Below are 18235 nucleotides of genomic sequence, written 5' to 3' on the forward strand. Positions count from 1 at the left end.
CTCTGTTAAATGTGCAGATGCAGGAAACAATGATTGGTGATGGTTTTGAACAGTTCGTTTTTAAAAAGCACAACAAAATATTATATTCGAATGATCATTTTTGACGATGGCTTTGAATGGGTTATTAAATGCATTATTGTTTAATTATTACAACGCTGTGGTTTTAATTGAATTGCATTTACTTAATTGTACAACGATCTAGCATTTATTGCATATTTTATATAAAGCGGTAACCAGTGCGCTCAGACCAAATAAACCTAATCTGGAACGATCCCATCTGCGACTCTGACGTCAGCATTGTTTACTTTTGCCTACACCCCGCCTTCTCCGGTTAGCAACTTGTGGCTAGCTGGCTATCTTGGAACAGTCTCACATCGTATCCCTTCCGTCACTACCGCGAGTACAAGGTTGTTCTACAGCTCTATCGGTAAGCAAACGTCGATTTTATTCAATGGCTCATGATAATGGCGACAAAACGTGAGAAGCGGCTTCCACGGAGGGTCCGCGGATCGCCTCGACGGAGGCGTTGAGGGCAACGTTCAGCAGGGGATCGTGAGGCGAGGCGAGGAGCTTTTGTTGTAACGTTGCTGTTAACGTGAACTAAGGTCCGTCCGGAGAGTCCTTCCCGGTTCATGTAACGTAGTTCTAGATGAGTGTTGTAAAGTAGTTATCACTATTCTACCAGATACGGGCTTCTGCAGGGGGCTCCTTTCGCCTCGACACCACCATTAAGTGAAATGTCAGATAGCTCAGCTCTCCAACTCGAGATCTTTCACTGATCATACGTCGACAATGAGTGATATCGCACTCTGTACAGTGTCCACACGTCACCCTTGGATAATGGCCCTTTAAGTTGTAGCCTTTCGGAGTTATGGATCTCGATAACAGCCACTCACGATTAAGTCTTGAAAGGTGCGGTGTAAGTTAACAAGCGAACGCCGTTCAGTCCGTTGTACTTTATCTCCTGGCCGTCTCTACCGTCATTATCCTTTAATATTTAGCGTTCAAAAAGTGTTGTGTTTTATTTGATTACAAGGCATGTAGCCCACACGACGTCCGTTTAGTATGCTGTGTAAATATCTTAAACGGACATTATATCCCGCTAACGTAAATCCAGACTATTGATAATGACGGCCAACCGTTGCATGACAAATATAGCAGCGCGCGGCGCTCTGTATCCAAGCAACCGCACGGTGCAGGTATCCACTGGAAGAAACAGCAATGTAATGGGGGCCCACGTTTTGTGGTGTGCTTTGGTTAGTTTATTATTGGTCAGTGATTGAGTGGACCTCCCCCAGTTCCAGTGTCAGTTGTAATTTATAATCACTTGAATAATTGAAAAGTTGTATGTGGGTCAGGTTGGAATGTATTTTTCTCATGCAATGTAGTTGTTACGCACCCAAAATGCCGCCTATGTGGTTAATTGTTGTTTCTATCAATCAACTCATTCTAAACTTCTTATCAAAACAAATGCATACAGCAGGGCTGCAGCAGCTCTTTGAAGCATTTAAGCCTGTCATTTACATAGCATAGATCATGCCGTATACAGTGATTTTCATACTGTACTGTATATGCAAACATCTTACAAAGCTGTATTGGCAATTAACTCTTCTAGCCTACACATAACAAATGATGGAGCATATCATCAATATCATAATTTCAATTTCACCACATAAATGAGGCCCCATCATTGATTTAGAGTCCATAGTCGATCCAACACATGTGCATTGAAAGCTTGATAAGTGCTTAAGATTGAAACCGACTCCAAAGATAACCTTTATAACTGCGGGACTCACTGTTACTCACTTACACTAATAAGCTTTGGACCATATAATATATTATTCTGTAAAATTGCCAAATGAGGTTCGTGTACACATTTTGCTTTCATTATAATGTTAAACCAATTACGTGGTTAAATGCTGAATGGAATTGATGTACGAGTTGCATAAGCATCATGACATGACATCATGGCTACAGCACTACTCCTGTCAGCGCTGAGATTTCATGGCCAGGTCTCATGTTGTTTAACTTCTTGAGTTTGCACTCTGTGTTCGAGAATACATTTTCTACGTTAGACGTGTGTACATATTTGGGTGCATGTGCTGCTGAGTGAGGAGGCCGGTTGGAAACTCTTAACTTAACGACATTCCTACGGATGACATGTTGCACATTCGTCACTCACCTCCACCAACAGTATTTACATATTAACCTGTTTACGACTTGGTTTCGTGCGGTCGGTCACGTGGAGAAAAAAACCCATCTTGTTTGTTTTTGGGGGTAAAATTTCCATACACACTCAAAGCCTGACTTTGAAACACGTCAGATGTTTGTGTTTTACACGTTGTATTGTATTCTTGTAAGCACATGAAGGCAACATTTGGATAAAGTGACTCGACTAGCCTGCAGTTTTATGAGGAATTTGTCGATGTTGATCCCACAATCCTAGTTGCGGCCTGTGCAAATCATAACAACCCTTTAAATGATTTGTTCCCCACGGTGTCCTTGTCCCAGCCAGTAACCCCAGCAATACATGTAGCCTGTCTTTCTAGCTCTATCCTCTCAGTATTCTGAAAGTGCCTTATCATTGATTTCAGTTGGAAGTCGGAAAATTAAGGTGTGAATCAAGTCTTCTTTATTCTTTATTTCTTCTTAAGTATCCTTATATAATGTGTGCGCTAACTTTGTATTTGTTTGAGGTTTAACATTTTTCTCTGATTTGATTTAACTGAGGATAGAATAATCCACCATACACCAGTCTTTCTCATTTAGACAGCCACCTGCTCCCCGTAACGGTCTTCTTTATTTAGCTGTTCAGCATTTGCAAATCCAGAATAGGAGCCAAGTTTTAGCATTGTACTACCTGCTAGGGCGGTTTCTGCCGTGCCACCTGGTTAATGGTAAATGACTCCAGAAGGATGTTATGTTTGCACATAAACACAGATCCAGGGTCCCTGTGTTTACAGTAGCCATGGCAGCAATCAGTTATTCAACAAACAGCCCTGGTCCGAGCTTGTTCTGTTCTCACTTGTAGAGAAGGCAATGTTTACCTTGGTGGGCAGAGTCGTTTGTTAGCTTGTAGTTCCTGCTGCTTTTCAAAAGACCAGTCAGCTCTTTGTAGATGACTACACAGTCTATTCCAGACAGCCCATGTTGTAAGCATTTAATTTTTGTGCCGGGCAACTGGGCGTTGATCTTTCGTGAGAATAATGACAATAAGTACTCTCTTGTATCCCCCCTCAAAGCTACTTGTGTATGCACCGATTTTGAGTGATTTTATTTTCTTGTCTCCTCCCAGGCCATTGGAGTCCAGATGCATGAGACTGGGTCAGATCAGATACGCCACAACAGCCCTCCTCTTCACGCAGCCCACTGGAGCCCCGCAGACTATGAGGACCAGCTGAGTCTGAGCTGTAACCACACTCTTCCTCCAGAGGCTCCACGGGTCAGTGAACACCATTACCTGGTTACCCACAGCCAATAAGCTCAGGGTTTGTTAGAATGATAGAATGTCGGCCTGAACAATTGTGTGTGATTCATGGAAAGAAAGTTGGAAGTCTCAAACGTTTATTCACACTTAATTAGAGGAACAAAAATAAACCTGTTCCTCAATTTTCTTATTTATTAAATGTATCAGTTTCACAAAAGTACATTATATTCTTATTGAATTTATTTTGGAGCCAACTCAGAAGCAGAAGATATTTTTTTCATCTTTTGTTTGTTGATAAAACGGCCTCATACAGTGGTCAACATAAGACCATGAAACCAGCGTAGACCCCTTTCCAGAAAATACAAATGCATTTGAGAAGTTGAGAAGAATGGCAAAACAAACTAACTCACCTTGAACCTAAAAATAATTCTAACGGCCGGTTTGCTTGTTGACATGGCAATCTGTTTTGGTTAATGGTGCTGATAGATGTGGAATGTTTACTGGTGGACAAGGCAAGACATGTCTTTTTTAGATGCAGCTGCATGTGATTAATAATAATGACATAGTTAATAGCTATATTCTAGGGTATATTGGCAGTAAATTGATTGGACTAATAAAACAAATCAAATGCAATGATTGAATATGTTGGATAGTTAATTTCATTTGTTTTATTAATAAATTCCTAGGAAATTAGATTAGCTATTGAAATGCTAAATATATCAGAATGTGTGTTTGGTCACAAAGGCTGGACTGTCCAGAGCACATGATCTTTAGGCAGTGCGTTATCCTCTGCATGGAGTCCAACTTAGCCAAGAATTGGGTTATTTTCCATTCAAAACGTTTCTGTGACTAGCCATCTTTGAGAGCCTGAGTCATATTCTAATGGCTGCATATGAGGGGCTGTACCCTTAAATGATTGCTTCATTGTATTTTATATAATACATCATCTGCTCCACCGGTGTGTAAGTCAGAACTGGTGATAGGTCAACGGGGCGCCTGCGTCACGCGTTAACGCATGATAACATTCAATGCTCCCAGCTTGGGAGGCCAGCCAGTGGGTCCTTCACTTAAACCTTGGCGTTCCCCTGGATCACACATGCACACGCACACATTCCAGAAAGAAGATGAGCGCTGGCCATGCAGGACACCTGACGAAAAAAATGATGTGCCTTAAGTGGCACATAATGGCATCTAGGATATTCTGCCCACACACACAGCTGTGGTTGCTGTTTATGCTGTTGTTGTTGTTGTTGTTGTTGTTGTTGTTGTTGTTGTTGTTGTTGTTGTTTTCGGAAGCCACAAGCACTTTTTGAAGCATTATTCTGCCTGTGTGATGGGGGAGGTGTGTGTGCATGTGTGTGCGTGTGTGAGTGCGCGTTTGTGCGTGTGTGAGTGCGCGTTTGTGTGTGTAAGGGGGGTTGGGGGGGTTTAGGGGGGGGGGGTGGTGGTGTTAAACTGCGTGCTATAAGGAAGGGGGGAGGAGTATTCCCTGCTGGGGGGCAGGGAGAGATAGGGAGGGTGAGTGAGAGAGAGAGAGAGAGAGCGAGCTAGAGCTAGAGGAGGGCTTAGCGGTATTCTGCTAGTTCTGTCTGTGCTCCACATCAAGCGGCTGTGTAGTAGTCAGGCTCCACTCTTCCTTGCGCTTCCTACCCGGCCTGACCAAACCACACGGCACCTGGCAGCGCTCCTCAATGGAACTCCCCAGGTTGGTCTGACCCTTCCTTTGGCTTCAGGCAAATCTTGTCTAACCATTGTGTCTGGTAGCTGTTTTGAATGTGTGTGTGTGTGTGTGTGTGTGTGTGTTGTGTGTTGTGTGTGTGTACATGTAAGAGTGATTGGAGGGAAAAAAAGACAAATGTATTTTCTACGCATGTGTGTGTCTTTGTGTTATATCTATCTATCTAGATATGTCTTTATATAGATAAAGAGAACAATCCCTGTATGTAGAGAACTGTATCATTATACAGACAGAGATCTATACATAGTAAATGCAGGAGTTTACCTTCTATGGTATGTGTTAAACAAGAGGGTATTCCACACCTTTCTCCAAAGTTAGTTTGTGTGTGCAGCCCTGTAACCATGGTGGGAAACAGAGATATGTGCTCTTCAGTAGGCTCCAACCAGCCTTTATTTCAATGTCACTCATCTCACAGTTCACAAGACCTGTCTTGCGGGAACAGATCCGTGTTTACAGTCTGCTGCTCGCCAGTAGGACTTTCCACAATAACAACAACAGAAGATGTTTGGACTTGCTGGCTGCCATGGCAACGGGGATTAGGCAAGGGCTGTTGTTGTGTTGATGGTGTCCACAGGAGGAGAGTGAGCAAAATAATAATAATAAATGGGCCAACTGGCTGTGTGTGTCTGCGTACGGGTCTGTATGTCCTCTTTGCCTAAGCGATGACCAACTCTGCTCCATTGAATCTCATAATAAAGGACTCGCTCGGAAGCCATTGTGTGTTATTGTTAGCCAAGAGCTCTGTGAAATTCTCTGGCAGTTTGTTTACCCAATCCAAAACAGAGCCGGCCTTGGAGAGGGAAATGTTTGTTTGTGGTTCAGGCTTTAATTAAAATATGCATCTCCAGTTCTTTTTTTCGTAAACATGCTCTGTATGCCTTTTTCTTTATTCATTATTTATATCTCTATGCAACTTTGATTACTCTGTTTATGTTTACTGTAAACATCCCCGAGCCGAGAGTGCTTGGTGGTGTGGTGGTGGTGGGGGGGAGGCTGTGGTAATTGCTGGATGCCTAGCAGAGGCTGCTGTTGTTGTTGTTGTTGACGTGGTGGTGGTGGAGCAGGCTGTTGTTGTTGTTGTTAGGACTAGAGTTCTTGTTTCTCCCCAGGCACTGCCTGGTGTTTTTTCAGTCTTGGTGTCTCTCATTTTCAGTGCTTTTACTCCATCAAAATGTTTGATTGTTTCTTAAGCTGACCAATCTACAGAATAGGACTAAAAAATAACTGATTTATGGTAATATTCAGGTAGTGTTTTTTGTGGATAAAGGCCAACTCAAGTCTTAATAAATTGAGTTTGCAGATGTGCTTGTGTCTGGTGGTTACTGTTGAGTGAACCAAACAGACCCTGCTAAATTAATAAATCCCACTGGCTTATTGGTACTCCATGAACAAGTACACAGATCCTGATTTAAGTCCAATGTACACACACACACACACACACACACACACACACACACACACACACACACACACACACACACACACACACACACACACACACACACACACACACAACTGCATATGTGCAGGGCGTATACCCTATGTGGTGAATGGGATTGTTTGTGTTTCCTGTTGTTTGTAATTGGAGTTTCTTTGAGTCCCTTTTGTTTCATACAGTGTATTTTGTTAATAATTTCTATATTTCTATAATACACATCATTAATTACATACATATTATATATCAAAACGATGTGCAATTCATTATGTGATCAGTATAATTGTCTCATCATTCCAGCTCTTGTTTACTGGAGGGCCCAGAGGGTCTCCCTGCGTGGCCTGTGCCTTGACTCCGCCCCCTTCTTCTTCTTCTTCTTCTTGTGGTGGTGGGGCTGCAGGTCCCAGTGTCAGTGTCCATGATGACCCCGCCCGCCGAGGCTCCGCAGCAGCTCCAGCAGACCGCCGCCCAGCAGTCGGTGCTCAGTCCCCAGCAGCTGCAGGCCCTGCTCCAGCAGCAACAGAAAGCCCTCATGCTGCACCAGGTAGGGCCGTGCGCACACGCGCACATGCACAGTCAAGCATGCATATACGTGCCATAGAGCTTGTACAACGCAGAGTGATTTAATGACCATTACATCACTCTGGTCGCAATGACCATTTCGGAATAATTGTAGCATTTTAATGTTAGTAATTATGTTAGTTGTCATGTATTTTTGGACATTGTTTAGTAATTAGTTGTGAAAAGATTTATCCTCATTGGGAGACGTTGTTGTGTTTGAGATTGTCACAACAGTTCTCATGTGAGAAGTGGCAAAACAAAGTCTTTCTAAGGCGAGGTTACGGTATCTTTACTTTGATTTAGGATTGTGCAGCGCTACAATTCTCTGGAGGCCTCTCATTATGGTGTCGTATCGGCTACAGAAAAAATCCCATGATGCATTCTGAGTGTCAGATCTTCTCCTTGTTCTCACAGCAACAGATCCAGGAGGTGTTCAAGAACCAGCAGGAGCAGCTCAACATCCAGCTCATGCAGCAGAAGAACGCCGGCATGGTCAACCAGGAGGTAGGACCTACCCAAAAAAACAATACTTTAGCGTTTTACTTAAATCAACTAATATTCACTGTTGTTCCAAAAACATTGTTAAAAGAGTAGGAGAATTTTATCTCTGTATTTTTAATATATCTTATGCGCTTCTTAGTGCCCTTATGGGAAAGGACAGTAATGAGAGAAAGGAAAAGTGGACTGAGGCGAGGGGGATTGACATTTAGCATAGGGCCATGGGTGGCAATCGAACCGGTATCTATGGGGCGTATTAACTGCTCAGCCAGGATTTATTGTATTTTCTGCGTCCACGTATTTCAGATGAGGATCTTCAAAGAGGAAGGGCAGGTGTGTTGACTCGACGGTGTTGTGTTGGTTGCTGCTGAACAGCCCCGGGCGTGGCAGTGGACCAGGGTGTGGGGGGGGGGGAGGGGAATGCTGTTTCGTCTTGTGTATCTGTGTTTATTTGCATGTTCGTTGACGGAGGTGTTTCTCTTTCTTTCTTTCTTTCTTTCTTTCTTTCTTTCTTTCTTTCTTTCTTTCTTTCTTTCTTTCTTTCTTTCTTTCTCACTCCATCCCTCTCCCCCTCTCTCTCTCTCTCTCTCTCTCTCTCCCTCTCCCTCCCTCCCTCCCTCTCTCCCTCTCTCCCTCTCCAGCTGACAGCCCAGCAGATGGCCATCCAGCAGCAGCTGCTCCAGGTCCAGCAGCAGCATCTCCTCAACCTCCAGAGGCAGGGCCTGCTCTCCGTGCTGCCCAATGGCCTCAGATCCTCACAAGGTGGGTACTGGCACCATGCAGAGCCTGGGGAGAACCCCCACAGAGGGCTGGGGTCGGGGGAGCACTGAATCACGCAGTGGTTGGTGCAATGCGTTGGCTTGAGACTATTTTGTCGAGCATGCATTGGATTAATTATTATTAATCCTACCACTGTTAATACTGTTAATATGTTTTTTGTTGTTATTCATATTTAAATGTTTAATTATTATTATTGTAATTAATAGTGTACGTAATATAAATATATTTAATATAAAAAATAAATAGGATCACTTATTTGTATTGCAATTATGGTTGTGGTTATTGCTGTAATTAAGGTCGGTATGCTTTTAATTTGAAACGATGCTGGTCAACAGCAGGCCTATATTCATCTGGAGATGATTACTCCACAACAACAAGTATTGGTGGGGCTCAGCGGTGGGGGGTGGGGGCACAGTGTGCCTTGTTGACAGCTGTGTGTGTGTGTGTGTGTGTGTGTGTGTGTGTGTGTGTGTGTGTGTGTGTGTGTGTGTGTGTGTGTGTGTGTGTGTGTGTGTGTGTGTGTGTGTGTGTGTGTGTGTGTGTGTGTGTGGTGGTCACATGTAATTACAGGTTGTGAGAACGGTAACAGCCTGTCCCCTGGTGGAGAGAGCAGAGAGTCGTCCTGTCAACCGGCCTCCACCAATGGGAATCACTCATCTCTCCATAGGAAAAAAGAAAGGTGAGTTCCCTACGTGTGTGTTGCAGTAAACGAAAACAAAACACCTCAACGCCATCGATCCCCTCCCGCTGTACGTCTGGGTAGCGCGGTGGTCAGAGAGTCACTGCTGACGCCGCGCTGTGATTGGTCTATCCCCCCCCCCCTTCAGCGTGTCATTGGACGACCTCGGCAATCACGCGCTGTACGGCAACGGCATGTGCAAGTGGCCAGGGTGCGAGAGCGTCTTCGGGGACCACCAGGCTTTCCTCAAGTGAGTTCTTCTGAGTTCCATTGGGCCAGGGCCAGGGAGTCCCTTAAAGGCCGCTTTACCTTCTGACTATTGGATGCCCAGAAGCACACAGACCATCGTACTAGCGGGGCTGTGCTTTGGAGGAGCTCTGTTCAAGCAGGGCTGTGTTTCGGAGATGGGAATTCAACCGCTTATTGAGCGCATGTCCCGCCGCGGCCGTGTGCTTTGGGCTTTGGGCTGTTTAGAATGAGCAGCAACCAATTTAATATAACAGATAGAGCTTTCACATATCACGCAAATACTGTTTTCAATATATTTTAGAAAAACACAATTGGATATGTGTCCTTAATCAGTTATGCACACAAATCAAGACTTTTGACAGTGTTTTTTATCGACTTAGGCAACTCTTCATATTAGGCATATTAAATGAATTTGAAAACAATAGTATCCAATTTGTTTCTCCCCTATATATTCAATTATTTTTCATTTAAAAGTGGCTAATACACATTTATACATCCAGATTATTTCTGAACGTTATTAAGAACTGGTTTGCTCCCGCGAAATCAAACATTGCATGTTGTTTAGTTTGTGTTCATGTCGATACTTGTTTGCGTCTCTGTTGATGTTTGACTTGCGTTCGTCCTACATGCTGTCGGCCGCGGCACACACACACACACACACACACACACACACACACACACACACACACACACACACACACACACACACACACACACACACACACACACACACACACACACAGCGGTGAGCTTTGTTGGTAACCGACCGTTGCTATGTGTTTAACCACCAGACATCTGAACACTGAGCACACACTGGACGACAAGAGCACGGCACAGTGTCGTGTGCAGATGCAAGTGGTGCAGCAGCTGGAGCTCCAGGTAGGCCCCGTGCGATTAGCTGACATTGACATTGTTATGGCTCCAGGCTAGTAGATTTAAAATGGGTTACACTATTTGTAGAATATAGTGCCCTTTAAGAAACATTTTAACGGTGGAAAATCTGGAACTAGATGTGTCGTTAAACCCTTAAGAGTGTATTTATAGTGGCTAACCCCCCCCCTCTTTGGTCCCTTTCTCCTCTGACGCAGTTGAAAAAGGACAAGGAGCGACTACAGGCCATGATGGCCCACCTGAAGTCGTCTGAAATCAAGCAGGCGCAGTCGGTACGTCACCGACCCGGGCCACCCCTCTGGGACCCAGCCCTCCCTTCCACATCGACCAGCGCTCCACGTGTGCGCCCTGTGTTCACGTCTTGTGCTTGGTGTTTTGTTTTCCACCACAGGGGAACGCGGCCTCCAACGGCTCATATTCCCAGGCAACGCCGCCCAAGGGGCCCCTGCCCATGAGCCTGTCCCAGAGCGCCACGGCGCCCACCACGCCCCTGACGCCGCTCTCCGACTCCCCCGGCGTGCTCACGCCCAACGGCGTGTTCAGCGGCACGCCGGTGCGGCGGCGCTACAGCCGCTCCATGAGCCAAGGTCAGCCCCCCCCCCCCCCTGAAGATCAGCGGTGCCACTGAGAGTCTATAATGTGGGGCCCCCTTTCAGCCAACCCCGGTCAGGGAGGGAGGACGGGGATCAAAGGCGGGAAAGCTTTTTGTCGTGTTTATTGGGAATGACCTTGGATGAATATGAGTCTGTTACATATATGTTGACCATAGACGTAAATGTAGCCCAAAGCACTATAGATGAACATTATGTTGACCATATATGTAAATGTAGCCCACAGCACTATAGATGAACATTATGTTGACCATATATGTAAATGTAGCCCACAGCACTATAGATGAACATTATGTTGACCATATATGTAAATGTAGCCCACAGCACTATAGATGATCGGTATGTCGACCATCTATGTACATTTTTCCCACAACACTATATACGGTATGACGTGTATGTAAAGCTAAGATCAATGTACAGTTGTTATCTCTGTGAACTGATGAATCATGGGGTTCTGTTGAACAGACATCGTTGACAACAAGGAGTTCTACCTCAGCACGGAAGTGAGACCCCCGTTTACGTACGCGTCGCTCATCAGACAGGTAATACAGGGTCCCTCTCCCGGTCACCACTAAGATGATGATGATTAATGTCAGAACGAATTCCCTGTTATTCACAACAACTGTTGCTGTTTTGCTGTTTCGCAGGCGATATATGACTCTCCCCGGAGACAGCTGACGCTGAATGAAATCTACAACTGGTTCACCAGGACCTTTGCGTATTTCCGGCGGAATGCGGCGACTTGGAAGGTATGTTCATTCAGCGCTTTATCAATGGCTCTGAAAGTGAATTCAGAGCCATTGATCACATTGATTAGCTTTAGCAATTTTCTTTAGTCATAAAGCAAAAAAACAGAAGAACGCTTTATACCAAGCAACTTTAATTAAAGTATAAAACCAAATCAAGAGTAAATACTAAAAAACAATCCAAGTACTGAGCGATAAAAAAGAACCTGGCAGAAAAGCTAAAGCTATCAAATAATTAATCGAACCATGGCGTGTGTCTGTCTGTCCGTCTGTCTGTGTGTTTTTCTTCACTTCCTTTCTCCAGAATGCAGTGAGACACAACCTGAGCCTCCACAAATGTTTTGTGCGGTTGGAGAACGTGAAGGGGGCCGTGTGGACCGTGGATGAGATCGAGTTCCATCGGAGACGGCCGCAGAAGACCACTGGCACGGGGTAGGTGTCCCCACATGGCCTCCCAGTGTAAACAAGGTGCTGCTAGGAACGGCTGCAACGACATTCTATCTGCCCGTTTCCCTCTGCGCACCATGATGCATATACCAGTAAGGTGTGAATAGGCTGTCATATATTTTTCTGTTGGATCAAAACTTCAACGTAATGTTCTGTGATGATGATGATGCAGGTCGGCCATGATGAAGAGCCCCCAGAACCTTCCGGGCCAGAGCTCGCTGCGCTCCGTTCCTCAGGTAACCCATCCTGCCGTTATCTGATCTGCGTTCAGGGACTGTTTGATACAACGGGGTATTCAGTAAAATGAGATGGCTGTATCATCTATGCGGAGACTCAAGGTTATCTTTGAAGGGCCCACGTTAATTTTCTTAACTAACATCAACAAAACAACAAAAACAATGGAAGAGTGACCTCTTGGGTCGTCCCTATCCCGGCGAAATCAAGCAAACGAGTTGTCATCGAGGTACTGTTTCCCGGCTCCTCGTGTGTCCCTCCCCCCCCCCCCAACCAATCCTTGTCCTCCTCCTTCCTCTAGAGCGGCCTCCCCGACTGCAACATCCCCTTCTACAACCCGGCTTCCATGGGCAGCATCCCCATGCACTCACTGCCCCACGTGCTGCAGGAGCAGATGAACGGGGCCTTCCCCTACGCCGCTGGCTACCAGAGCGACAGCAGCGCCACGCAGTCCCCCCCGCAAGCCTTGTAAGTGGCAGCATCCAGGGGGAACCCAAGATCGTAGCCCGCTGTTGTTTACCTACTTAGGCCCGCTGAGGGGAGAACTTCTTCTTGTTGTTTTTTTCGTTGTTTTTTTCTCCGAAGCCAACTAATTACACCGAGAACGGGAACGCGTGTTTTAGGAGCGATGCGAGGGGGTGGAGACGTATTTTTGCTTCGAGGACGCTTGCCGTTGTAAAGCGAGACCCCGGAACCTGTTCTTGTTTTTCTTGTTTGCGTAATCGGCCTTGACACTTTACCGTGTGGCGATGGACTTATGGAGATTACCGTAGCAGACTCCCCGGTCCGGGTCAGTAGCGATAACGAGGACTTTGGCCCGATAACGGACACGTGAAACGTTTGCGGAGGAAAGTGGGCACCGAGCTCCAGACAGCAGGTGTTGTTTTTGTTTTCCTTTGTAACATTTGGTACGTTTGTAACATTTGATACACAAGAAAAAAAGCAGGGTTGTTAATGCTTCGAGGACACTGTCGTTGCCAACAGCGCTGCGGTTGGTCCACAACAAATCCATCCTTAAGAAAAGAAAATCACAAACATAGCGAGCGTAAAAAAAAAACCCACATCCACTTTATAAAGACAGAAAGTACATCCCCGGCACGACAAACTGCACACCGACTAATGATGCCTGCCCCGTAATAACCCCAGCGTTGTTTTATCGCTCGCCAAACCAGCATCAAAGAGGAACTCGAGGACGAGGTGATCTGTGAGAACTTCTCCGGCTTCGAGTTCTCGGAGAGCCACGAGGACGAGGACGAGGACAGCAGCAGCCCCAGCACCGGCCCCCACCCCCGGAGGACGCCTGCCGCGGACCACCACCACCACCAACACCATCACCTCGACAACCCCGGACCCCCACACCTGCAGCTGGACCGCATGCCCTCCCTCTGACTAGCCGGTTCACCGTTACCATGGTGAGGGGGCTGGGGGGGAGGAGGGGGAGGCGATGGAAGCCACACCCCTTACAAACCTCCCCCCTCCTCCCTCCCCCCCCCCCCAACCCCATGCGCCTGACTCTTCAATCATCCAAAATACTTTTTGTAACGACGGCTGCTTCGTACTCGTAACCAAACACACACACACACACACACACACAAAACACACACAAAACACAGGGGTCAGGGGTCGGTGACCCTGGCCTTCTCTTTTGTATTTATCAGCAATTATTTTAGTTTTTTTGGAGGATCTGTGTTGCTCTGGAGCGTTCCCTCTCCTGGACTGTGCCAGTGGACAGGCGGAGGTCCCTTATGTACAGCAGACGAGTCCAGAGGAAGGACTTGTGTAAAGAAAAAAACCTAAACTGTTTATTACATAGTTTTATGATGTTATTCGATATTCTTTGCGTTTTCGTTTTTCCTTGTTTTATTTTTTACTCCTGCACACGGACGGACCATGATAAGAGCAGATGCCAAAGGAAAGGGAATATTTATGGTTAGCACTTCACAATGACAGCTTTGTCTCTCGCTCACTATTGCTCTCTCTCGCTCTCTATTGCTCTCGCGCTCTATTTCTCTATTTCTCTCTCTCTCTCTCTCTCTCTCTCTCTCTCTCTCTCTCTCTCTCTCTCTCTCTCTCTCTCTCTCTCTCTCTCTCTCTCTCTCTCTCTCTCTCTCTCTCTCTCTCTCTCTCTCTCTCTCTCTCTAACTCTCTCTCTCTAACTCTCTCTCTCTAACTCTCTCTCTCTCTCTCTCTCTCTCTCTCTCTCTCTCTCTCTCTCTCTCTCTCTCTCTCTCTCTCTCTCTCTCTCTCTCTCCACATGGCAGCTGTAAACCATGTCGGGGGGGCCTCACTACCTGATCATTTTTACTTTTATTTTTTTATATATTGTACTAAAATCTGATTGTAAATGGGAAAAAAAAAGGTGAAGTTGGAAAAATAATGTCATATACACTGCCAAAACGAATTTGGTTTATTCATACTTTAAACATATAATCAATTGAGAAACAAATGTGTAAGTAACCTATATTTGTGTAATTTTTTCACCCTAACATGAACATCACTAAATATGCTCTCATCGAGCATGTACAAGTAGATATTATAGTATTACTATGATTGTAAACCAATATGTCTATGAATAATAAATTACTTGTGCAATGGATTTGATTTAGTATTTACTTCTTCACTTTCAGAGCGTCAAAACGTCAGTGTCTGAGTTATGAACCAGTGGTGAGACTCTTTGCTAATGGGTTCTGCGGTCCAGGTCAGTGGGGATGCCGGCTTAATGGAAGGAGCCGGATGGTTTGACAGCCTGTGTTTCCACCGTCTCCTGCTGAACCTGACAACCACTGTATGATCAGCCCTGAACCAGGGCTGAGAAACTCATGTTTTAAAACAGATTTAAATGAGAATGTAATGAATCCAGGCTTTTTTTCTTGACATGTAGTTCAACTAAATACAAGACTTAGTTGAGACATACAAATGTATTGAGTCATATTTATAGAAGATATTATCAAATTGTAATGAATGTGATTTTAATGATTATGAAACCGGTGAACAACTATGTACAGGAACAAATTATGAGTACTTCTTGTAGAACGTAGATATATTCTATCTAGTATAACTAGGTGCATTTTGTGGGGACATCCAGTCTATGTTGTACTTAGTTTTCATAATTTATATGAGGGGGTATGTGAAAATCAAATCAATAAGGAAAGATGAACCCTTTATCAAAAAAATAATATATGAATAAAATATACATCTGTTACACAATTCAACCTCCCCAGCATAGTCTCAAGGTGTGGGTGAACCAAAACAAAACCGATCCAGGTGAAAAAAAAACATCACAAACAATATCTTCAACTCTGAAAATAAGCACGTACTTTTGTTCATGTAAATAAACCCATCTGTCAAGAGGCTTGTCCAGGGACCTCACAACAACCACATGCATCGATTGCTATTATCCTATTATCTGTATTATTTATGATCAGCGCTGAGGCTGCTGAACGCAGTAGTACTACCAGACTTGTGGACGTGTGGCGATCGATGGAGGGCTGAGAGCTGATAGGAGGATGGGTGTGTTCATTGAGCCATGTGGTTTCTCAGCCTAGCCTCGGAGCTCTCTGAGGGCAGACGCTAGCGCCACAGCCCGCCAGACACACCACACACTGAGAGGTACTCTTTATAGCAAGAACCCTGTTGTCTCATTTTATATCGTTCTTTATCGGCTCAGGATGTTGCTGCCCTTTTAGAGGCAATGCTTACTGCATGATTTGAGTAGTGGTGCATGCTGAATGGGGGGTTTCATGTGTGTGGGATGTTTGGACGAGGTGGACTGTGGTTCTATCAAAGTGATGCAAACTGACTCAGATTGTGTTTCAGCCTGTCGGATTTCAGAATTGTTCACCTGACTCTGTGTGTGATGACAACTCCTTCCAGCATGTCTGCAAAGGATCTTGACTGCTTTGAGCTGGAGAAGAATACAGGTCCTAATGCTGAAGGTATGCCACTCAGCACAGTGTTACCGTGGAACATGCAGGACTTCAGTCTAAATGTTTAAACCATCGGATTCCAATCTGTGCTTGTAAATATTACATATGTAGATGAATGAAACAACATTTACACTGTAGTAGATGTGGCTATTGAAAACAGTCTATTGTTGTGCTATATTGCAGATCTATTGTTGTGAGACTGTAGTGGATTTGTTTCCCATCTGAAAAGCAGCTCCATATGTTAGCTGCGTTAGATAAAAACACATTTTTGCGAGTCTGTACAGTTTCATCGACAGTGGTGCTGGACAACATGATGACACATCTGCCAACATTAAAGATAAACACAACTGTTTTATAAACAACCTTTCATCAACAGTGTTTTATTAACGGTGGTGCTGGACAACATGATGACAGTAATATCTAACATCACAGTTAAGACCAAGCTGTATTATAAACAACCTCTATCTATCTATCTATCTCTCTCTCTCTCTCTCTCTCTCTCTCTCTCTCTCTCTCTATCTCTCTCTCTCTCTCTCTCTCTCTCTCTCTCTCTCTCTCTCTCTATCTATCTATCCTTCTTTCTGTCTGTTGGTCTCTCTCTCTCTCTCTCTCTCTCTCTCTCTCTCTCTCTCTCTCTCTCTCTCTCTCTCTCTCTCTCTCTCTCTCTCTCTCTCTCTCTCTCTCTCTCTCTCTCTCTCTCTCTCTCTCTATCTATCCTTCTTTCTGTCCGTTGGTCTCTCTCTCTCTCTCTCTCTCTCTCTCTCTCTCTCTCTCTCTCTCTCTCTCTCTCTCTCTCTCTCTCTCTCCCTCTCTCTCTCTCTCTCTCTCTCTCTCTCTCTCTCTCTCTCTCTCTCTCTCTCTCTCTCTCTCTCTCTCTCTCTCTCTCTCTCTGTCTGTTGGTCTATCTATCTATGTATCCAGCCATCTGTCTGTTGGTCTCTTTTTCTGTCTATCTATCGAAACTATCTATAGAATCAAATCGATAAACAGTGGACATCCTGTGGTGCCTTCGCCCTAGCGGAGCTCAACCCCGTGTGTTTATTGTGTATTTAAAGCCACTGTCGCTCACCCAGAGGACCAGTCATTCAGAGCCGTGGCCCGGCCGCTGGCCAATGGCGTGCGTCGGCTGAGCACCATCTCGGAGCAGGAGCTGGTGCTCAGTCCCCAGGGGGGCAGGGGTGACGCGTGGGGCAGGTCCAGCCTCTCCCTGGCCTCCGACCGGAGGTACCGCAGCAGCACCAGCTGCCTCTCCACCGATGACTCGTACCAGCCGGCCCCCGGAGGTATTCACTCCCTCACACTGGGTCCCACACAAAGGTTACATGCTAGGTTTCAATTAGTAACAACCGACAACAAAGCGTTCGGTAATTGCTTTTGTGCTGTGAACGTCAAGGACAACAGAGGAACGAGCTGGGAGTGCTTGTTGTTGACGTGTGGTTTGTGCGGTCGTTCATGTTCATTCAAATGCAACACAATATATTCTCTGGTTGTTGTTTTTCATTTCATTTTCCTTCAAAATGTACCCCTGAGATTTGTAGCATTTTTGTCGAGCAAAACTAGACTACTACTGGTTGATGTATTCAGACATCCTCATTGTTGTCTGAAGGCGTCTCTCTCTGTCTCTGTCTCTCTCTCACTCTCTCTCTCTTTCTCGCTCTCTGTTTCTGTCTGTCTCTCTCTCTCTGTCTCTCTCTCTCTCTCTCTCTCTCTCTCTCTCTCTCTCCCCACCCCATCAGACTACTGTGCAGCCATGGTCCTCTCCTGCCTGCACTGTCGTTTCCGTGAGCTGGCGTGGGCCCTGCCGGAGGTGTGCAGCATGGCCCTGCAGCGCCTCTTCCCCTCCTGCACGCACACGGAGCTGACCGGGGGCGAGGCGGACCCGCCGGGCCGCGACTGGTGTGGCTGCACGGCGCTGGAGCTGGACTGCAGCGGCTGCCACTCCTGCCAGGACGCGGCAGAGCTGCTGGAGTTGGCCATGGAGATATCAGAGGTCTGCTACCGCTGAGGAAACCC

General features: G+C 45.6%; 1 protein-coding gene across 3 annotated transcripts; it reads left to right on the forward strand.

The window, feature by feature from the left end:
- The first annotated feature begins 309 nt into the window (after window positions 1-309).
- LOC115551970 (forkhead box protein P1-B) lies at window positions 310-14373 on the forward strand. Of its 3 annotated transcripts, none has more exons than XM_030367617.1 (16): window positions 310-427; window positions 3296-3442; window positions 7001-7144; window positions 7576-7665; window positions 8301-8421; window positions 9010-9118; window positions 9267-9368; window positions 10159-10246; window positions 10456-10530; window positions 10650-10845; window positions 11335-11411; window positions 11517-11618; window positions 11920-12047; window positions 12235-12298; window positions 12598-12764; window positions 13469-14373. In XM_030367617.1, the coding sequence occupies exons 2-16, from the start codon at window positions 3311-3313 to the stop codon at window positions 13683-13685; spliced, it is 1812 nt and encodes a 603-aa protein (XP_030223477.1). In that variant the 5' UTR covers window positions 310-427; window positions 3296-3310; the 3' UTR covers window positions 13686-14373. The 3 variants fall into 3 exon arrangements, with proteins under 3 accessions (XP_030223477.1, XP_030223485.1, XP_030223491.1); XM_030367625.1 differs by lacking the exon at window positions 310-427 and adding an exon at window positions 3132-3152; XM_030367631.1 differs by lacking the exons at window positions 310-427; window positions 3296-3442 and adding an exon at window positions 4946-5132.
- Window positions 14374-18235: the final 3862 nt, after the last annotated feature.

This window comes from Gadus morhua, chromosome 1 (genome assembly GCF_902167405.1).
Source record: "Gadus morhua chromosome 1, gadMor3.0, whole genome shotgun sequence".
Lineage (NCBI taxonomy): Eukaryota > Metazoa > Chordata > Actinopteri > Gadiformes > Gadidae > Gadus > Gadus morhua.

Coding starts and splice junctions, on each gene's coding strand:
- LOC115551970 (XM_030367617.1), top strand. CDS start 3,311: ATGCATGAGACTGGGTCAGATCAGATACGCCACAACAGCCCTCCTCTT. Junction 9,369..10,158: donor GACCACCAGGCTTTCCTCAA/GTGAGTTCTTCT, acceptor TTTAACCACCAG/ACATCTGAACACTGAGCACA. Junction 10,846..11,334: donor CAGCCGCTCCATGAGCCAAG/GTCAGCCCCCCC, acceptor TCTGTTGAACAG/ACATCGTTGACAACAAGGAG.